The 21,726-nt window shown below is 37.6% G+C and overlaps 1 protein-coding gene and 3 non-coding genes across 4 annotated transcripts in view; 2 read left to right on the top strand and 2 right to left on the bottom strand.

The window, feature by feature from the left end:
* LOC134754191 (SCY1-like protein 2) overlaps window positions 1-21,726 on the top strand; it is a 129,783-nt gene that overhangs the window by 69,511 nt on the left and 38,546 nt on the right. The window contains exons 3-4 of the mRNA XM_063690328.1: window positions 15,527-15,751; window positions 19,720-19,887. Coding sequence (XP_063546398.1) covers window positions 15,527-15,751; window positions 19,720-19,887 — 393 coding nt within the window. The remainder of the gene's footprint in view (window positions 1-15,526; window positions 15,752-19,719; window positions 19,888-21,726) is intronic.
* On the bottom strand, window positions 8,017-8,088 carry Trnaa-ggc (transfer RNA alanine (anticodon GGC)). Its single transcript has one exon. It is a non-coding gene; the product is annotated as a tRNA-Ala (tRNA).
* On the bottom strand, window positions 8,380-8,451 carry Trnaa-ggc (transfer RNA alanine (anticodon GGC)). The gene has a single exon. It is a non-coding gene; the product is annotated as a tRNA-Ala (tRNA).
* On the top strand, window positions 8,936-9,007 carry Trnaa-ggc (transfer RNA alanine (anticodon GGC)). Its single transcript has one exon. It is a non-coding gene; the product is annotated as a tRNA-Ala (tRNA).

Raw genomic sequence — 21,726 nt, forward strand, 5'->3', positions numbered from 1 at the left:
ATATAAATATTAAATGTGGGTCTAAAAAATATAGGTAGGTACCATTTTTTCACTTTTTATTTTATTTTATTTTTATTAACTGTTACCATAGCAGCAATATATAGCAATAAATAATACAGCAGTTCTTGAGATACAGTCATGTGACAGATAGACAGACTGACGGTCTGAACGAGTAGATGTATATCGTTCCCACCCTGTTTAATATTTATCCTAATATTCTAATCTAATATAAACCCTAATGTGGTTATAACCAATTATCTGGTCGTGTTGCTCTGGTGATTACACACTTAAGTATGGCATCGAATTCCATACACAATTATCGTGACGTCAGTAAGGTATAGTAGGATTAGTAGGTAATCACGACATAGTATAAAACAGTCGCTTCCTGCTGTCTGGATGGATGTCTGTCCCTATATATGCTTATATCTTTAAAACTACGCAACATATTTTGATGCGGTTTTTTAAATAGATAGTGATTCAAGAGGAAGGGTTATATGTATAATACATCAGCATTGCACCTGTGCGAAGCCGGGGCGGGTCGCTAGTTAATTTATATACCTAAAAAAATCAGCTACGTAAGCTCCTTTTTTTATGTTAGTAGTGAAGTGTTAGGATAGCTTTATTCATATGAATTAAAAAAAAAATTGCGTCTGGTTGACGTAACTGGTGACCGAAGAGCTGGCGGCTTCCTCGCACAACGTATCAGCATTGCGATACAGCTAGGAAATGCCGCCAGCATCCTTGGTACAATGCCTCAAGGGCCTATTTTAGATTTAAGCTAGTTATTAATTTCGTTTACGTAGTACCACTGTATATATGTTGTATGTAAATAAATCTGTTTTAATTTTTACCAAGTAGAAATACCCTTGGACAGAAGAATGCAGGTAACAAGCAGTCAAACTGCATTATCCATATGCAGTCCAACGTAATCCATTTGCGTAAACCGCTTGGATAGACCCACGCAGACCTTCACAGTCTAGTTGAATTTTTTTCAGTTTAAATATATTTATTTCTCTGAGATTATAAATCACTTAAAGCGAGCAACAAACAAAGCTTTAGTAATAACATAAATTACAGGTAATCCATAAAATAGTTTTTACGTATAGTAATTTAAAGCTTTTACGTAGTCTTTCGGTTACCAGTGCAACCACACACAGCCGCTATTTCATTTACATACTACATATTGAGCCGCACTATTCACTTATATCCATTATTTTTTACGATTACATCAGTCGATGCAGATTAGAACTAACAAATTGATGTACATTTGTTCTGTATGTCGCATCACTCGTTCGTCATATTGCTCGTAGAATAGAATAGAATAGAAATCATTTATTCAGACAACACATCAATACAAATAACACATAGGTATAGCAAGTACTTGGCAAAGATAAACAAAACAGTAGATATAGAGATGTGAAGTATATACAAATATATTTATGTATATTTATATTTATATTTATATTTATGTGAAGTATGAATTAGTGACATAATAAAAACAAGGTATAAATAACACAACTTCCCGCGGGAATAATATAGGCCTTTGTCCTTCAGTACACCTGAATGAAATAGGATCTTTTTCGCGTAAGTGTGATGAAATAGTTATTTACGATACAAGTGCGGAAAAGAGGAAATTCGAAACGAGTGGCGATAAATCGACACGAGTTGCGAATTACCTATTCGCACCTGTATCGTACAACGTTTTACAGTACATATGGCCCTTTAAACTTTCGACATATGCACGACAAGTGGTCTTTTACGCACTAGTGCGAGAAAGTAGCACCATATGTACTGTAATAGATATCAACGATACAAGTGCGGAAAAGAGGAAATTCGAAACGAGTGGCGATGAATTAAAACACGACCGCAGGGAGTGTTTTAAATCGACACGAGTTGCGAAATACCTATTCGCACGTGTATCGTACAACGTTTTACAGTACATATGGCCCTTTAAACTTTCGACGTATGCACGAAAAGTGCTATTTGACGCACTAGTGCGAGAAAGTAGCACCATATGTACTGTAAAGAATATTATAGATCTACCACTTATACAAGGCGCTTGGTAAAGAAATTGCGCGATGATTTTCTATTCGAAGGTAGCAGAGTTTTAGAACTAAAACTAGTTAACCTATATAAATATGCAAATCAGCCTCATGCAGCCAAACCTTCAACTATCACGTGTAATAATACATATAATCATGGATTTGACAGAATTATAGGTCTGCCTTTTAACTGCCTGCCTGTATTTATTTTTATCTTAATACGTTCCTTACTTACTGCAAATTACCTACCATATAACGAACTCTACTAAGCATTTCTTATGAGGAATAGTCGTAAATACTTTGAATTCCTGAGTAAATATGAATTGAAACATGTTATTTTAGTGTGAGCGTAATATGATGCGGTTATCGTACAACGTACGATACCTACAGAACTATGTAATGTGTGCACATGAGCTAGTTGAGCCTCTGTTTACAATCTTAATTATGTAACATTTTCTTAATTACTTATGCGCTTTAAATAGTTTAGATAAACAAATTAAGATTACACCTGTATTGTTGTAGAATTTAATAAAATCCTATCCTGCTAAGAGCAGGTATTTAAATACCGACATTTTAAATATTGAGAAACTCTAGGACGCAATAAAAAGTTCAAGAGACAAAGACCTTTTATTTTTATCGCGAGCTAGATCTAAAGATAAAGAAGTTGCAGTATACAAACAATAAGGCCTTCAGTTTTATATAAAATAGGTAAGCTAGTTTACCGGGAACATCTTAAGTGCCGTAGTCACAACAGCAACGGTATATACCCACGTCTGTCTGCTTAATGGATTCTAAATACGTCTCAAGTTTCTTTTTAAACTGACAAATGGCAGCTTTGAAAGGAATTCAATGAATATCTTTGTATTATTTAAATGTACCTCTCTATTAAAAAGCATTAGTGACGTCAATCGCTAACTCTAACTCAGTGCGTTTACTAGACTAATTAATTAATTACTAGATTAATTATTCTCGGATTATCAGTTCTCGTTTGCAGGGCTGGCGGGGCAATAAGAAATATTGGTTGCAGTTTTCAATCCATTAACAGGATTGCCAAATGCGGTGTCTCTGAGGCTTGAGGCTAGATGACATCAAAGTGAACTGGTGCTATTTCGGTGCAGTACTATCCACCATTACTCGACTGCGGTTATATATGTCGACGGCCGATCGAATTCCTAGGCATATCGTTAAACGTGAAAATCTTTGTTTCGTTCCCTGAGTCGATAACCTATTTCTAGACAGTTTGCTCTTCGGGTTCGGGTTATCTGAACTTAACGAACCTATCCTACCTATCTATTGGTTTAATGTGACTACCATCAAAACATTACACAGGAACATTACTATCTGCCTAATCTTTAGATCGGCCGCCGATACATATATTATAATTGCCTTTTAATAGCTAATTTTTGAACCGAGTATATATATATATATATATGTATATATATATATATTGTAGCATGACGTTACAATCGCTACATCTGTCGTCAATTTTGGTACGTCAATGTCGTCGCTTGTTTGTTTAGTCGTGTCGTACAGTGTGAATTGATTCACGCAAGTACGGTTAGATGGAGCGTATATGGCGGTTGCCAAAGAAGCTAGTCTTTTTGTGTTAAAGGGAGCTGGCAGTTTTAAATTTAAGAGAATATTCGCGCTAAACTTGAATGAAAATTTTTGAGATGTTCGGGATTGTGAAAGACGTCAGATCGATCGAGAGACTTCTCAGAGAGACTTAGAGAGAAAAGTCGGAACAGTGCAATTATCTTGTTAATTTTTTTGCTCCCTGGAATTGTGTGACTGAATCTGGGACTGCGGAGCGTTGCATTTTGTGCGCTCGCGATTTTTAAGTCGCGGAGTCAATATTTTTATGTGATTACGAATGATTTTCATCAGCAAAAACATGTGCTCATAGACCGGTAAGTTGCTGGAAAAGGTTTTGTGAAGCGTATCTAAAGGAGTGCGTTTGAGCCTTCCGTTGGGAGGGCTCCGGTCTCCGGAAGGCGGTGCTAGGAGAGCGTTTTAAGCCTTCCGTTGGGAGAGCCCCGGAGGGCGCTCGTGAGTGCCGATCTTGAGGGGCGATCGGCAACCGTCATCAAAGGATTCGAGCCCGTGGTCCGCGCGGTTCGGTCAGGTAGAACTGGGGGTCTGGCGAGCTGCGGCTTGACGTGCCCTTATCGAAGTGCCAACTAAAGAACATGACGTATAAATGCCATTCAGCAGGGTTAGAGGTTGCTTTTGTTTGGATCCCTAGCCACTCTGGCATAGTAGGTAATGAGAGGGTGGACAAAGCAGCCAAAGAGGCTGTCCTTGATGGCGATGACTCTTTCTATAAAATATATCCGCCAGATGTCCTGAGCCTTCCTTTCAATTTCATGAGGAAAAAGTGGTCTGTGCGATGGTCCCGTGCGAAGAAATGTTTCTTTTCAGAAATCCAGCCATCTATTCCGTCTCGTCCATGGTTTTTCAAAAACAGATCCCTCTCCAAAAGACACACTAGTATTATCATTAGACTTAGATTAGGCCGTGTCTGTACGCCCGAGCAATTATATGAATTTAATAAAATTAATTAATTAAAAAATTAAAAACACGACTGCTGAATTTTAAGCGAACTGAAAAGCTAAAAATAATTTTGATTTTAGTTATAGTTACATAACTTTATGAATTTAAATTGGAATATAAATGTACACTTACGGTCATTTACACTAAATACAAAGGTTTATGCACCTTGATGTAGTGCATTTTCCCATTCAGAAGGTCCCCCGACTGCAATCGATATAAAATTTACACTAAATACAAAGCTTTATGCACATTTATGACGTGACTGTACCTGTGTATTTTATATCGATTGCAGTCGGGGGACCTTCTGAATGGGAAAATGCACTACATCAAGGTCCCCCGACTGCAATCTATATAAAATACACAGGTACAGTCACGTCATAAATGTGCATAAACCTTTGTATTTAGTGTAAATGACCGTAAGTGTACATTTATATTCCAATTAATATTCATAAAGTTATGTAACTATAACTAAAATCAAAATTATTTTTAGCTTTTCAGTTCGCTTAAAATTCAGCAGTCGTGTTTTTAATTTTTTAATTAATTAATTTTATTTTATTCATTTTAGTGACAAAATGAAAGAACTAAAAGTATGATTTATAAAAAAATCCAGACAATTTTAAATGTGGATATTAAATTTGACCTTTTAATTAGCTCAACGTTCCGGAATCGAAATGCGGCCATCTTTTCTGTGGGCAATATACCTATTCACGGTTTACATTGGTACAGCTTTTAAAAGGTATTAGTAGTTTTGAATGTTTGAGGCTCAGGAAAGACTCGTAAGTCTCATAATTTAAATTTTTACTTTAAAAGATTTTTTAATTATCTTTGACGCGACTTTGGTACGTCCCACGCATGGCCTTCGGCAAAATAGCAGGTTAATAGAGTTAGACAAACTAGACAAAGATAAGTCTGCAGCGATTGTGATTGTCCAGACTGTGCAAGTAAATTTTTAAATGGGAAATTTCTATGAATTTATGACGTAAGTATAATTAACACTTTCACAAGCCAGAAGCTCAGCGTAGTGCCGAAGGCCCAAAACGTTCTAGAGAGACGCGCTTCTATGAAAAGCCTAAGGCCAAGCTGCGGGAGGTTAGTGCTGAAACACAAAACCATTGTACAAGTATCGAATTGCGTAGGACGAAAGCCGAGCTCCGCGTAGGGCGGCAGGGCCGGGGCATACGCACTTCCTGCAATATCTTCAAATATTATAACTATGCAAAGGCCGAAGTCCGAGCTGCACGAGTCCCGCAGCTCGGTCTTTAAGCGCGCCTTCGTTATTAAGATACTAGGGGAAATTGCAGGAAGCGCGTACCTGTTGGACACTTCGGGCCTTCGGCCCTAGCTAGGTGGAGCGCGGCCTACGGCCCTCGCATTTAGACACTTGTAACATTTGTTCTGTGTTTGAATACTAAAAGCGCGCTACTCTCGAACTCGAACGCTTCGGGCCTGCGGCCTTCGCATAGATACTTGTACTATTGTTCTATGTCTGAATACTAGAGAAGGGCGCGTCTTTATCGGACTCTTTGGGCCTTCGGCTATGTGCGTAGCACTTGACGGTACTTGTCGGACGCACCCGGCCTTCGGCACTTTTACTATTGTTGTGTTTGAGCACTACACCTTGCTCTTCGGCCTTTGCAATTAAGATACTACGGGGAAGTTGCGGAAAACGCGCACTCCAGGCCTCCTGTCCTTCGCGGAATTCAGACTTCGGCCTTTGAATTTAGACATTTATACCTACTATCGTTCTGTGTATGAACACCAAATTATTAAAGGCGCTCCTCTCTCAGACGCTTTGGGCCTTCTTTTATTTAGTCCTTAGATTAATACATACAGTCGACTTTATGTCGCGAGCTTTCTACAATACATTATTAAATCAACGTACACATAGTATAAACTATGTGACTTAAACACTTTTCACAATCATGAAAATTCGTTTAGTAGGTACTAAAGCTAAAGAAATGGAGTTAGTAGGTACCTATGCAAGAGTTCAAACAAAACCTGTTTTTTTTTTCCTTTACAACCGGGTTAAATCAGTAGGCAAGTAGGTACATTAGCAATACGAATATCATCGCTTAAATCGAAGTTCACATACATTTTAGATTTTAAATATTTCAATAGCGCGATTTTAAAATATTTGTCTTTAGCTGTAAAATTTACACTATACCATATTATTTTTTTGTATATATCTTTATGATCAGCGGTAAAATTATTTTATTTGAGACGTCACTAAATAAGATAGAAGGATTTATTTTTCTTAGCATATTTTGTAAATCCTTATTCTACTAAAGTAAGAATCAAACGCATATGTTGCATATATATTTTGAATCGTCTTTCAAAGCTCTTCATTTTGATACCCCACTCGATAAGTTTGCAAGTTTTTTTTTTCAACTGTCGCGCATTATTGTGTATTACGTCCGCCATATTGATTTTATTATGACGTCACATAGCCTATGTCACCCGGGATGACGTAAGGATTCTAATGATATACATCTAAATCGGTTAAGGCATTTAGAAGTTATGATGGAATAAAGAAACTCACATACATATATACATACAAACAAGAACGCTGAAAACATTACACTCTTTTCTTTGGGCAGTCGTGTAAAAAGAGATTCTACCATCTGCGATTGTGGGAACGAAGTAGGTAATATTGATCATATTTTCTTTAATTGTCCGATAAATAACAAACCCCCTGACCTGTAATCTTCTCTGCCAAGACTTAACATACCGTTACCCACTAATATGGCCTCACTTTTATATCTAACTGATAACAAAAAAATTATGTGTGCCCTAAGCAAATTCATGACTAAAAACAACATAAAACTATATAGTTATTTACGATACAAGTGCGGAAAAGAGGAAATTCGAAACGAGTGGCGATAAATTAAAACACGACCGCAGGGAGTGTTTTAAATCGACACGAGTTGCGAATTACCTATTCGCACGTGTATCGTACAAAGTTTTACAGTACATATGGCCCTTTAAACTTTCGACATATGCACGAAAAGTGCTATTTGACGCACTAGTGCGAGAAAGTAGCACCATATGTACTGTAAAATATATTATGTGCTATTAATCCTTTATGTGCTTTTAATGTCTCATTTTTGGAACAAATGGTTCAAAATTGGTGGTGGTTGACTTTATATTGTGTCCGTCGTTTTTCTTCCAGGTATTACACATTTTAATGTCATCTCTCGATCGGATTATTTATGATATACCCTCATGTCAGCCATGTTAAGCTCGATACTCGTTTTTGGCAGAATTGCGCTTAACTGCGCAGTAGCCACAAAGAAAAGAGTGAAGTGAAGTTTTTACTAGTACGGAGGAATCGTCTCCTACTCTTACGAACAACATGATGCAAATCTATAAATTGTATATACAGATGTCAATCACAATGAAAAAATCAACGATGATCAAACTCTGGTCAACGTGGGACTCGAACCCACATCCTTGGATTGCCGGTCCAATGCGTTACCAATTGCGCCAGCTGACCATCCGTCAATCAACACAATATTTAATCATTGCAACTGTGACGACGTCACTAGCGCGACATCTGCATATTAAGGTTCACAACCTTGACCACCTCTGAGGACATGCGTTAGCGCATGACACCTCCCGACCACACAACATGGTTGTATTAAGCCGGCGCGAGAGATGGCGTTGTTATCAACTTAAATGTTAATCTATTTTTCCATTTTTATTGTGGGACGTACCACATTATTACAATCTATAAATTGTATATACAGATGTCAATCACAATGAAAAAATCAACGATGATCAACTCTGGTCAACGTGGGACTCGAACCCACATCCTTGGATTGCCGGTCCAATGCGTTACCAATTGCGCCAGCTGACCATCCGTCAATCAACGCGAATTTAATCATTGCAACTGTGACGACGTCACTAGCGACATCAGCATATTAAGGTTCACAACCTTGACCACCTCTGAGGACATGCATTAGCGCATGACTTACCTCCCGACCACACAACATGGTTGTATTAAGCCGGCGCAGGAGAAGGCGTTGTTATCAACTTAAATGTTAATATATAGTTGATCATCGTTGATTTTTTCATTGTGATTGACATCTGTATATACAATTTATAGATTGTAATAATGTGGTACGTCCCACAATAAAAAAGGAAAAATATATTAACATTTAAGTTGATAACAACGCCATCTCTCGCGCCGGCTTAATACAACCATGTTGTGTGGTCGGGAGGTAAGTCATGCGCTAACGCATGTCCTCAGAGGTGGTCAAGGTTGTGAACCTTAATATGCAGATGTCGCGCTAGTGACGTCGTCACAGTTGCAATGATTAAATTCGCGTTGATTGACGGATGGTCAGCTGGCGCAATTGGTAACGCATTGGACCGGCAATCCAAGGATGTGGGTTCGAGTCCCACGTTGACCAGAGTTTGATCATCGTTGATTTTTTCATTGTGATTGACATCTGTATATACAATTTATAGATTGTAATAATGTGGTACGTCCCACAATAAAAAAGTAAAAATATATTAACATTTAACATGATGTAAAGTTAAAATTGTATTTAAAGGAAATAAATAAATTGAAATTGAAATTAATCAAAATCACAAAGACTACCTCTAGTCAGCAACTGTCAGTACTTTCAAGTGGCCGGTGAACAGTGATAAGGTAAATTAATAAAATAGATAAGGTCAATGCGGAGATGACCCTTTATCAGGCAAGTCCGTCTACTCACTATAACTTTTATGTTTATATACGTACGCCACTTACAACTCAGATATTATAGCAGTTTTCATCCTAAATCCATTGCTCTCCGTAGTAATAATAACCGTTTCTTCCTGTCTAGTGCTATTAATGCACTTAAAACGCTTTCAATCTATAGTTTTTTAAGTTTTGAAATATCTAACCTCAAAATTGTGCCTAGTCTGAAAGTACGTCATATAAGTTTAAGGGAAGACAGTCATAATTGCCAGTCTTGCCTTAAGCCAGAAGTTACCAACCTTTTAAGGTATTTTTGAAGGTACCTCTTATTGTGAAGAATGTTTTGTGACGGGTACAAACATCCTATTTATGACAGTTTATGGGCTTGTGATTTTTTCGTTTTTTAGGGTTCCGTAGCCAAATGGCTAAAAACGGAACCCTTATGGATTTGTCATGTCTGTCTGTCTGTCTGTCCGTCCGTATGTCACAGCCACTTCTTTCCGAAACTATAATAGCTATACTGTTGAAACTTGGTAAGTAGATGTATTTTGTGAACCGCATTAAGATTTTGACACAAAAATAGGAAAAAAAAAACAAATTTTGGGGGTTCCCCATACTTAGAAATGAAAACTAGAAAAAAAAAATTCACCAAATCCATACGTATGGGGTCTTCAAAAATGATATTGAGTTGTCTAATATCATTTTTTTCTAAACTGAATAGTTTGCGCGAGAGGCACTTCCAAAGTGGTAAAATGTGCCCCCCCCCCCCACCTGAAACTTCTAAAATAAGAGAATGATAAAACTAAAAAAATATATGATGTACATTACCATGCAACCTTCCACCGAAAATTGGTATAAACGAGATCTAGTAAGTAGTTTTTTTTATATCGTATAAATCGTAAACCGCAATTTACCTTTCACTCACGTTTCACATAAAAAATACATTGTTTAAATTGTGTAATGTACGGAAACCTCGGTGCGCGAGTCCAACTCGCACTTGGCCGGGTTTTTTTTAATTTGCTTTTGGGGATTGTTTTTGGGGATTTGCTTCTAATTCCGAAATGATGTTGTTTGCTGCTTGCCCTTAGAGCTGGTCAAAGACGCCTAGTCTTACTAAGATGGCATATAGTCGAGAAAAATTGGGACGGGTACCGACGTGGCGAGGTGGCCTAGGGGTTCATGGCGTTAGCCGCGATAGCTGAAGACCCCGGTTCGAATCCGGCCTTCACCACTGGAGGGCTTCGTCACTTTTTTCTTTAGTATATGACATCTATTACAGTTTATAATTTATATATAGTAGTGTGACTACTTAAAAAACACAAATCAAAATATTTAATAAAATAATTAAATTTGTTTCCAAACTTGCTGATGTTATTTATTTAGATTTGCATCATCACCCAACAGACTATTACTGATTATCATTTAAACAAAAACTGATATTAGGTCAATAAAAAGTTCTGAACCCAATCTACGGGACATATAGTTTTATCTTACCTTAAAAACAGAAAAATGCTCATTTGTCGAAATTGCAACGTTATTTCCCTGAATAGCAAATACACTTTTCACTGGTATAAAGAAAGTAAAAAGTCATCTTGCAGCAACACCTATTAATCTATCAAATTACGCGTCAATGAGCATCAGACGGAGACGGTTGTACTATACTTAGCGTGAGAGGACCACCTAACCGCCGAGTTTTAAAAAATCTTTTTTTTTTGTAGATAAGTTTACCTTATTTTGCCTATTTATTATAACAACGTCGTAAAGTATAATATTTATTACCCCATAGGGTCATGCCGTTTATCATAGACTTATATAATACCCTTTTTAAGTTTATCCAGTCAAACTTTATTTTAAATAAAATATAGTCTTCGCCGCATTGACCTTAATCATAAAAAAATGTTATACGCTTTTTGGTTGTACCTTGTCAGCTCCACGGAACAATTTAAAAATCCAATTTTGCCATCTGTTCTATAGAACAACCAATACTATCATATAATTTTGTTCCATAGTATTATGGTCTATGGAACAAATAGTATTTAATAATCCTACATGTTCTATGGAATAATTAAAAATTAAAATATCCCTTAGTTATATGACGTCGCTGTTCTATGGAACAAATGGGAATCATTCGTTAAAACGACAATTAGATTTATTAACATTATGATAATGATTACGTTACGATTAGAATGTTCTGCTGTGGATAAAATTGAAACCAATGTTGAATACCAGAAGCTACAAGTGTCCGCGACCCCGGCTTGACCGACCCGCGTCCTGGGTCCACAGATCCTCACCCCTCCCCCTACCCGCTCCACCCCTCTGGACCAAACGCCGCGGGCCCACCCCTACGACCTCGAATAAAATTTAGGGGTCGGTCGCCTCAATGCCTTACATGAGTTTCAGTACAGACATTATTTATATTATTATGTTAAGGGAAAACAGTAATTAAACCAGAAAAATAATGTTATTGTTCTGCTATTTTCATATTTTGTTATGCTGGTGGGAGAGCGGTTAGGTTGATAGCAGTAAATCTGAAGAGATGTTTCATATCCTACAGAAAACCCTATTAGCTGACTAAAATTATATAGGGTCTTGAAAACTTTGCATGGTGTATTATTTATAAAAGTTATTTTAAACATTTCATTTCAACTTGTGAACTGAATTATAAAAATACCTACTTATACTCTTCTAAATATGTTTTTTTTTATTGAATTTGCAATGCTGCGGCATTGATGCCGCTGCTCGATCAGTCAATTTCCTTGACCCACTTCGGGTGAGGTTCGCCGCCGCATTACTGCCGCGATTATGACATTCAATCAGTCACTCATTTTATCAAGGAAATTGACAGTGACAGCGCCCGCGTCAAGGCCGTGACGGTAATGCCGCAACTGTAATGCAGCTGCAGTTGCCTTCTAAATGTCACAATCCACAAACAATGGCAATATACTTTCGAAAATAAAAATAAAAGTAAGTATATAAGATGAAAATACTTTCACCCAATTTATCCGCTAATTAATTATTTTAAATAGTTGTAAATATGTAATACAAGAATGCAAATGTAGTTAACAATAAATGGCAACAATTATTTTAGTGACTTCCATATCATATAAATTTGTAAATAATACAGGAATGAAATTTGTAGTTTACAATAAATACCAGCAATAGGGTATTTGACTGTATTTATAATAAATTATTTTACACCATGCATGAAATAAAGCACCAAAAGATTAATAGAGAGACGTACTCAGCAGTTATTTTTAGACACAATTTATATTTTAAAACCCGTATAAAACTATAAAGAGTAGGTAATTTGATTGTGACGTCACATGCTAGTGTTTCATATAAATTCCATAGTAGCAAAATCGTTTTGACAGTTCGAAAAAAGAAACTGATTTGACTAGTAGTCAAACACCCTATTATTTTAGCGACTTTTACAAATTATGTCATGATTAATTTACATTGTATACGAAAACGACACCGAAACACATTTAAGAAACACTGAGACACAAAAGCTTATTCCAAGGATCTCAAAGTTAGACGAAGCTGTACACAATAAACGTTTGTGTACACCCTCATCCGACGGTCCCACGTAATCCGATCAAGGGTCAAAGTTTAGATGGCACCAGAAGAAGCTATGAAAATAAAATTTAACAAGACTGCCTATTCCCTTTCAGCCGCAAAGCTAACGTACCGATTTGAGTGTCATTAGGTCGTTTACGTACAAACAGCAACACTCTTAACTGTTCATCGGTGGACCTTATGCCTTGTGTAATGAGGTTTAGTGTGGGCGATGGTACTTGATGGGTCAATAAAATGCACTTTATAGTCCGATAAAAAATTTGCAGATTTCTAAATGGTTTGAGTTAAGTGATAAACAAATTGAATTCGTAAGTGTCGGCTCAGAGAGTTCACGCGCATAAAGAAGGCATTGTAGGACAGTACTTTGCATCGATAGTGTGTTGTAGGTATACAGTGATATATATCACTGTATACCTACAACATATATATATAGAACGTAGAACCTGTTTGTTGTGCTCCGTAAGTGGAAAAAGCTTAGATAAAGGCTGTCCTAGAAGTAAAGAGACAACTTTCAAAGTCTTACTGGCTGAAAGTTTTATTAAAACAAGAGAAAAGTTTGGATGTTGTTACGTCTACGATTCTGTCATTTAAAGCGGAAATTTCATTTAGTTTTTCAAAATGAATGATAACTTGATAAGAATATGAAGCACTTGCTAATAGGATTATTCCCAATTGCCATTATTTTACGAGTCTCATATTAAATAGGATATAGTAAAACAGTTTCTGCAAGAAAAAGCTAGACAAATTAGTATATACAGAATAATAAGACATTATCAATCAATCAATCAATATATTTTTATTTCAGACCAAATTACAGTCCGTTTTTATTATGAAGAAACGGGTGAGATTAGTTTTAAGAAGATTCCGGTTAGAAATAGGACAATCACGGTACCTCGAAATAATAACCAAGTTAAATCAATTTTTGATAAGAATCCTTTAACGTCCGTCAGTGGATAAATTAAAAGTATCAGTCGTCTGTCACCAGAATGAAAAAGGAACGATCTAGGTTTAAAACCATATATGAAACAAACTGCATTTAGATATGTAAAGGACTAAGAGGAACATGCCAAAAGAGGTAACCAATAAATTTGTAACGTTGTGTCACGTGGCGCTCGCGCAAAATTGAAAATACGCAATGGCTTCGAAACCTAAATCGCCATCTAATCTGTATAAAAGATAATGTTCTGTTTATGGATGTCTGAATAAACGGAAAAACAAGGAAGCAGAAAAAACACATTTTTTAAATTCCGGACTATATTGACCGAAATATTTTCAAAGGAATAAGTACTTCTGTGGCATACCTACTTCCGTGAGAATCAGACATACTATCTCCGGCAAAAAAATTTATGTTTACAGAATCAACGTTTGTAATTCCTACATATTTATCTTAAAAATAATAAATCAGTAGGTCTGTACAAAAACTTGTCAAGAGCCGCCACTCGCAGCTCGGTCATAAAACTGCGGCGCGCAAAGAAGATTCACGGTTCGTGCGCGGTTATAAGTTTCAATTTTGCTTGCAGGCGGCGAGTGTAGGTATAATTTTATACCTAAATCTGGCTTTTGTGAAGTAGTGAATTTTCTGTACGGTAGTACTATTAGTTATTCTGTGGTAGTAAATTGGTCATGAAATAAAACTTTATTTCATGAGTAACTATCGCGGTAAACGAAGACAATATTAGTAAATTGGTTTTAGAACAAGGGGCTAAATATGTTGTTTAACCCGTCGTGCTAATATTGATACCTGAGTAAGCGAATGATTCCAAAAAGCGTAATATTGAGTGTAGCAAGGGTTTCATAGTAAAAATTTGGTAAATATTGTCCGAAGACGCTGTTCAACAAAATATAGGAACGGTGGAATATACTATAATGCTGAAACTCACAAAACAACGTTATATTATGATTGTATTTTTATTATGTAGTTAAAAAAATGCTGCATGAAAATCCTTATTCATTTAAAAGATTTACCATATCATGCATGACCAGATTTTTTCGTGTCCATACTTTAACCTTTTCGATGCCGTGTCAAACACAAAATCTGTCACTCGGACGCCACGTCACCGAAATGTCAATACTGAAATTGAATTTTATGCACATGCACGTAGGTTTATGTTGCTCTGTGGTCTATGACCGATTAATCGGTCTTTGGCGTTGAACCTACGGTGCGTATATATCGGTCATTGGCGTCCAAAAATTAAATAATGTACTGCTGATAACACTTTGTGTTGTGAGTCAATCGACCTCTTGTCCGCGCGAGTATGAAGCTTTCGCTTAGGTCCCTTTACCTCCCACGATAAAAACTATACAAACGTTTCCCCGTAGGCGAAAGAACGGGGTGCTATTAAAAAACACATATTAAATAGTAAATTGTACAACTAGAAGAGAAACCCGTTTTCCCAACGTAATTTCCGATCTGATATAAGTAGACAGTGAAATGGTACTTTATGCCGAACTCAAGTTCAACACTGTTTTCCACTTCGATTTCCTGAAATTATAAACAAAAATGTGTTATATTTCAGGTTTATTGAGGTATCAGGTCTATTAGGATTTATTATTTAGCCCAAAGCCTACCCGCTTTCCCACCATTGCCTATCTGTTGCTAACTCTCGCCATTTTTCACAATATGTGTCTAGGTCACCCCGCCATTTTCTAATCAGTATATTTGTTTCAGGAATGCTCAGTATTCATATTTGACAAGCGGATCGCTGAGAAACTGTACAAGCCGAAACGCAAGGAGAGCATGCTCGACCGCCTCCGAGCATGCGTAGCTCTACTTGAAAAGCTGCGCCACCCGAAGATGCTGCAGATCATTCACTCGCTCGAAGAGGGCCACAACACTATCGCCTTTGCCTCCGAACACGTACTTGCCAGCCTACACAACATACTCGCCTGGCATGTAAGTCTACTTACGCATGTTTAGACTCGTATTTTTTACCACGGCGATGGCAAACGAGCGTGATCTGGCTCACCAGATGCTAGGCGGCTGCAGGCTATGGACGCGGATTTTCATTTCATTTCAGTTGTAAATACCGGGTGTTTCCTGTAACAGGAACTGGAGGCTGTACGCCTCAAACTAGCCAACATTTGTTCAGCAACTTTTAAAATTATGAAATTTTTAGATTATACCCTTTTCATACTAATTAAATATCAAAATACGTTATTTTTAAAAGTTGCTGAACAAATGTTGGTCAGTTTGAGGAGTACAGCCTCCAGTTTAATTTAATGCTCCTGTTACAGGAAACACCCGGTATATCGTTACCCCGCATATCATATCAGTATAAAAGTATAAAATACTTAGGTATTTTACTAGTGATACCACCCAGTGACATCACGAGCAAAATTTCAAACAGAAATATATTTTCCGAGAAACTGAGGTAAAAAGTTTAATCTTCGCGCGATTTATTCTTATCTTCTGTCCCAAGTTTTGTGCGGCTTGCTAGGTATAATAGTTTTGTTCTCTTCTAATTTCCTGGCTACACCCCCTCATAGGTCAAATTCAGATGGCGACTGCAGTAGCGTTACTGTTGCAACGTTACTGCGGCAGCTTTGACGTGGGCGATGTCACTCTAAATTTCCGTAATAAATTGTTGTAAAAGATAAAATAAAACATGTACAGACAACAAAAGCAAGAAACAGAACAGAAGTGTACATCATGAAATGGACCCAACTTCCTGATGTCGTTGCTGCATTGATGTTGCAATTATAAAGTTAATTACGTCACTCATTTTGTTAAGAAGATTGACAGAGAGCGGTTAATAAAAATGCTAACAAAAAAAACGCAGCAGATTCTGACATCTCTAAATAATCATATGACACCAGCAAAAAAAAATCTTACATGAATAAACTAAATAGTCTCGATGCCCATGAATCTTATATATACAAAACATCAGTGGACCCAAAATCGCCAAACAAAAAGGTCCGTATGGGTGATTCCATTCTAAAGCAAATTTATATTCGTGATGAGGAAGAGTTTAAAAAGAAATTTTATCAAAATAAAAATTGACTGACTGATTTTTCCACAGTTTTCTCTATTCTAAAAACTTTGAGTGTGCCCGTTATAGCACGTTTTTACATATAATATATTTACTAAAAACTATATAGGTAGTAGTAAAGATGAAAACGATGGACAAAAATTCAATTCCGCTCCGATGAAAAGTCAATATCTCGCTGCCAGTTTCAGTAACGATTACAACTCGATCACAATAATGAAATTTGCCCTTGATTTCGCTAGTACGGTTCGCAAACTAAGTTACAACGAGAACATGCTTACCTTTTTTTACAAACACCAAAAAAGACGGTCTGCGACTGAAGGAAAACTGATTAATTTCTCGTAATTCTACCTACTTTCCAATAGTACCGTTAATGCAACGGTTTAAACATAAACAACAAACAAAATAAACGGATTTAAACACAACAAACAGTTTATAACAAATTTGCCCAGGTAGGTCTATCGTTATATCCGCGGCTTAGCTCAGATCAGAGATCTTAGACCTTACAAGAAAATTTTGGCAGAGTATGCATATCAAACGGAGTAGGGATGACTTTTATTCTCTAATTGGATAATTCTTTCAAAAAGAATATGGATTTACTTATAAATAACATTTTTCGATTAAGGTAAAGCCACACGTCAGCAGGTAGAGTACATTAAAAACATTATGTACCTATGTAAATATATTGTCAGTAATTGAATCACTTAATATAACTTATATTTAATTCCTAAGTTTTCGAAAGTGCACAGAATAACAAGAGCTTACACGTTCAGTACTCTCCATGCATAAGTTTGCAGGACTTTAGTTCGTGGCTCTCTCGAGGAAATCCATTTCTACCAGCAACTGTGTTCTTGTACAGTTAGCTTGGACAGTTCTTAAACTAAAATATCTTTCATATAAATAGGTACTTCTCTATAACTTAAATAGATGGGATTTGTTTACCGGGTATTTAACGAAAGTTTTTCGTGTAGATATTTATTTTTCATTTGTCAATATGGGCAGCTTACTAGATTCCAGATTTTAATTAATATCTTAAGAGACACTCCCTTACTTAATATTGATTTATGTCAATCGCTATTAACAGACTTGTAAAAATACTGTCACCGTGAAAAATATTACTTTTCGAAAAAAAATCCTTCAATTTCCTTCCAGCATCAATAAAATTACTTATTAGAGATCAATTAAATTTTGAGTACTTAGGTACTAGTAAAGTCCAATAATCGAAGGAAATGTTTTCTGTGCATACGGGGAGAGGACAAGTACCTATTTAAGCCAATTTAAAGGCAGAAGACTAAAACGATTAAAACTTTAGAGGCTCGTATCGTATCCGTGATTAATATCGAATTCCTTTCTATCATTGCCCCCATTATCTATTTTAAGAGATCTGGCGAGGTTTAATATGCGACAGGGTCGTTTATTATTCATGCGACAAAAATACATCACAAGATGAATTAACTAAAGTCGTTTATCATAATGTTGCATCAACACAGTAGCACAGTGTACTGCAGTTACATCGCCCGCATTAACGCTGCAGCAGTAACGTTGCAACATCAAGACTGCTGCGGTCGCCTTTCGAATGTAACATTTAAACAGCTGCCAAGGCGCTATAATCAATTGAGCTATCAAAGCCTGTTCGAACCCACTGTTGTTACCAGGAATAATAGTGCAAAGCGGCGTAGCCCGAGGGCGGACGATACCACAACGGTTTCCACTAATTACTTACTAAAGCGTTACCAATAGGTGGTACAGTAAATCAGTGCAACGTGAAGCTAAAGATTCAAAACGGCCTTTTCAATTTATTTAACGTTAACGTTTGCGCTAAAAGCTAGTTCTCTCTCATGTACTGATTGATAAATGGTCTCCTTTGACTGCACACAACTTGTTAGTTAGAGATGCCCGTGAGCTGGAGTCGAGAATCGAGAATTAAAATGAAGTAAACGAACGGATCTGATAAAAGTTCTTGCACTAGTTATTTTTAACTCATTCTGTGAATACCGAGATCTGCACGTGGAAAGCAGATTATTAATTGGCATTAGGCCAGGATTACACTTTACACAAGTTTTACTTACAAGTGTAATCCTGTACACAGCTATACTACAGAATGAGATATGAATATCGTTATCTCATTCTAGCAAATAGCTTTGTCCCTAATAAAGTAAAACTTACAAGTGTAATCCTGGCCTTATGGTAATACTTTCGAATATACCTACAACACAAAGTTGCATTGCATCACATCCAGGTATTCCCACCGAGTGCGGTCATTTCTATCTATACCGTAAAATTAGGTAACTTTGGTCCACAACTTACAACTATGGTCCAAATTCAAGTTTCAGTCCACCATCCCGCGGTGCACATACTCCATGCCAGAAATTTCATTCACGCAGAGGAATATTCGGCGGTCGGTTGTGTCAGATATTGAGAGCACTATCAAGTTTCGCTGTGGGGCCGGGACAATTTAGTCCGATTCAACCCCACCTAGACACAAGTTTGCGCGTTTACCACTAAGAAAACCCCATTTACTGTGGTCCCACAGTTCGAAGGCACAGCCCTTACCATGTCAGGGAGTATTGGAATCCTCGGTGTCGTGAATTTTCTCCCGCGGACGCTTCGGCTGTAGAATGAGCCTGCCGAGATTTTCCCGAGGGGCCACAGAGGGTTCTTCAAAAAAGGAGTGTACAGGTTTCTAAAGTGTCGGCAACGCGCATGTAATACCTCTGGTGTTACAGGCGTCCATAGGCTACGGTGACTGCTTACCATCAGGCGGGCCGTATGCTCGTTTTCCACCGACGTGACTACGACTAGATATACCTACCCATTGCGAATGAGTCTGCTGATCAACAAATCCCTCCCATTACTAAGCTTGTGTTGTCTCCAGGAGTCAACCCCGGTGGTACCGGGCGCGCAGCCGCCTGTGCTCCCGCACCCGGTGTCGCTCGGCCCCCCCGGCATGCAGACCCCCCAGGTGAACGCTACCCCGCAGCGACCACCCTACGCCAAGGAATACTTCTTTTTGGACGTCGAGCTTCGATATGGATTACTACAGGTGGGTACTTATGAAACCTCAGCGTTTGTTGTCGTTATACTGTTATTCAGAAGTAAGAACAGTAAGCTGACAGCAATTTCAACCATTTTTAATTGTTTACCAAAAAGAAAAAAAACCGGCCAAGTGCGAGTCAGACTCACGCACGAAGGGTTCCGTACCATTACGCAAAAAACGGCGAAAAAATGACGCTTTTTTGTATTTTAGGGTTCCGTACCTAAAGGGTAAAAACGGGACCCTATTACTAAGACTCCGCTGTCCGACCGTCTGTCTGTCTGTCTGTCACCAGTCCCCTATTTCACCAAGCTGACAGGTGCGACAATTGTTTTCTATCACCGCACCGCTCGCCATCGGCAGGGCGTTCATCCTCACAACCTAGCACCTAAATGGTCGCGTACTGTGCGGTTTAAGAGGAATTTCCTCCTGCGGACGCTTCGGCTGTGGAATGAGCTCCCTGCCGAGGTTTTCCCGAGGGCCTACAGTATGGGGTTCTTCAAAAAAGGAGTGTACAGGTTTTTAAAGGGTCGGCAACGCGCATGTATCTCTGGTGTTGCAGGCGTCCATAGGCTACGGTGACTGCTTACCATCAGGCGGGCCGTAAGCTTGTTTGCCACCGTCGTGGTATTAAAAAAACCGGCCAAGTGCGAGTCGGGCTCGCGTTCCAAGGGTTCCGTACATTACACAATTTAAACAATGTATTTTTATGTGAAATGTCTTTAAAAAACCCGTAGGGGTCGGATCAAAACTAAGTAATTAAGTCCGACTCTCGCTTGACTGCACATTTCTAATAGGTTTTCCGGTGATCTATAGGTAAAGATATATTTTGTGTATTTTTTTCAAAATTTTTGACCCAGTAGTTTCGGAGATAAAGGTGAAGGAATGGTAATTTTTTGCCTATTTTCTTGAATAACTTCTAAACAATTTATCTTAAAATTATAAAAAAAAATATTTGAGATTCTAACAATGATCTCTTTTATTTGATATGTAACACGATATAGTTTGACAAACTTTATTTTTTAATTTTCTCATTTACCCCCCCAAAAGTGGCCCCCGTGTTTAAAATTAATATGTTTACGTTACATGTCCATCTTTGGGTCACAAACTTACATATGTGTACCAAATTTCAACTTAATTGGTCCAGTAGTTTCGGAGAAAATAGGCTGTGACAGACAGACAGACGCACGAGTGATCCAATAAGGGTTCCGTTTTATTCCTTTTGAGGTACGGAACCCTAAAAAAACAGAAATACATCATCTGTGAAAATTTCAACTGTCTATCTATCACGGTTCATGAGATACAGCCTGGTGACAGACGGACGGACGGACAGCGAAGTCTTAGTAATAGGGTACCGTTTTTACCCTTTGGGTACGAAACCCTATAAAGAACACTTAGGTGCGACTCTGTCCGTCCATATCTGTCTGTCACATAATATAAATAATTAAATATTTCGGGAACTACTTACGCTATCGATTTAAAATGTCTGCTCTGTTAGTTACGGCAAAATAATAGCGGCAATAGGAAATATGTAATAAGATACGTTTTTTACCGTAACAGGCATATTTTGAATAGTTATAAACAAAGCTAACCCAGACGCATGATGGAAAATGCCCATTATGAGGAGCTTGACTTGCACATTGTAAAACTTGTTGTTTTATGTTGTTGTTCGCACTTGAAAGAAAACCTACAAAAAGTACCATTCCTTCCCCCCTAAATCCGAAAGTTCATCCGAAGTTTACCAAAGAAAAAAAAACAATTACGCTGACGTTGCTTATCTCGATCTCACTGAGGAGTGAGGAGCAACTTAATAAGCTTGAACGTATCCAAAATATCTGTACATGGTTT

This window comes from Cydia strobilella, chromosome Z, assembly GCF_947568885.1.
Source record: "Cydia strobilella chromosome Z, ilCydStro3.1, whole genome shotgun sequence".
Classification (NCBI taxonomy): domain Eukaryota; kingdom Metazoa; phylum Arthropoda; class Insecta; order Lepidoptera; family Tortricidae; genus Cydia; species Cydia strobilella.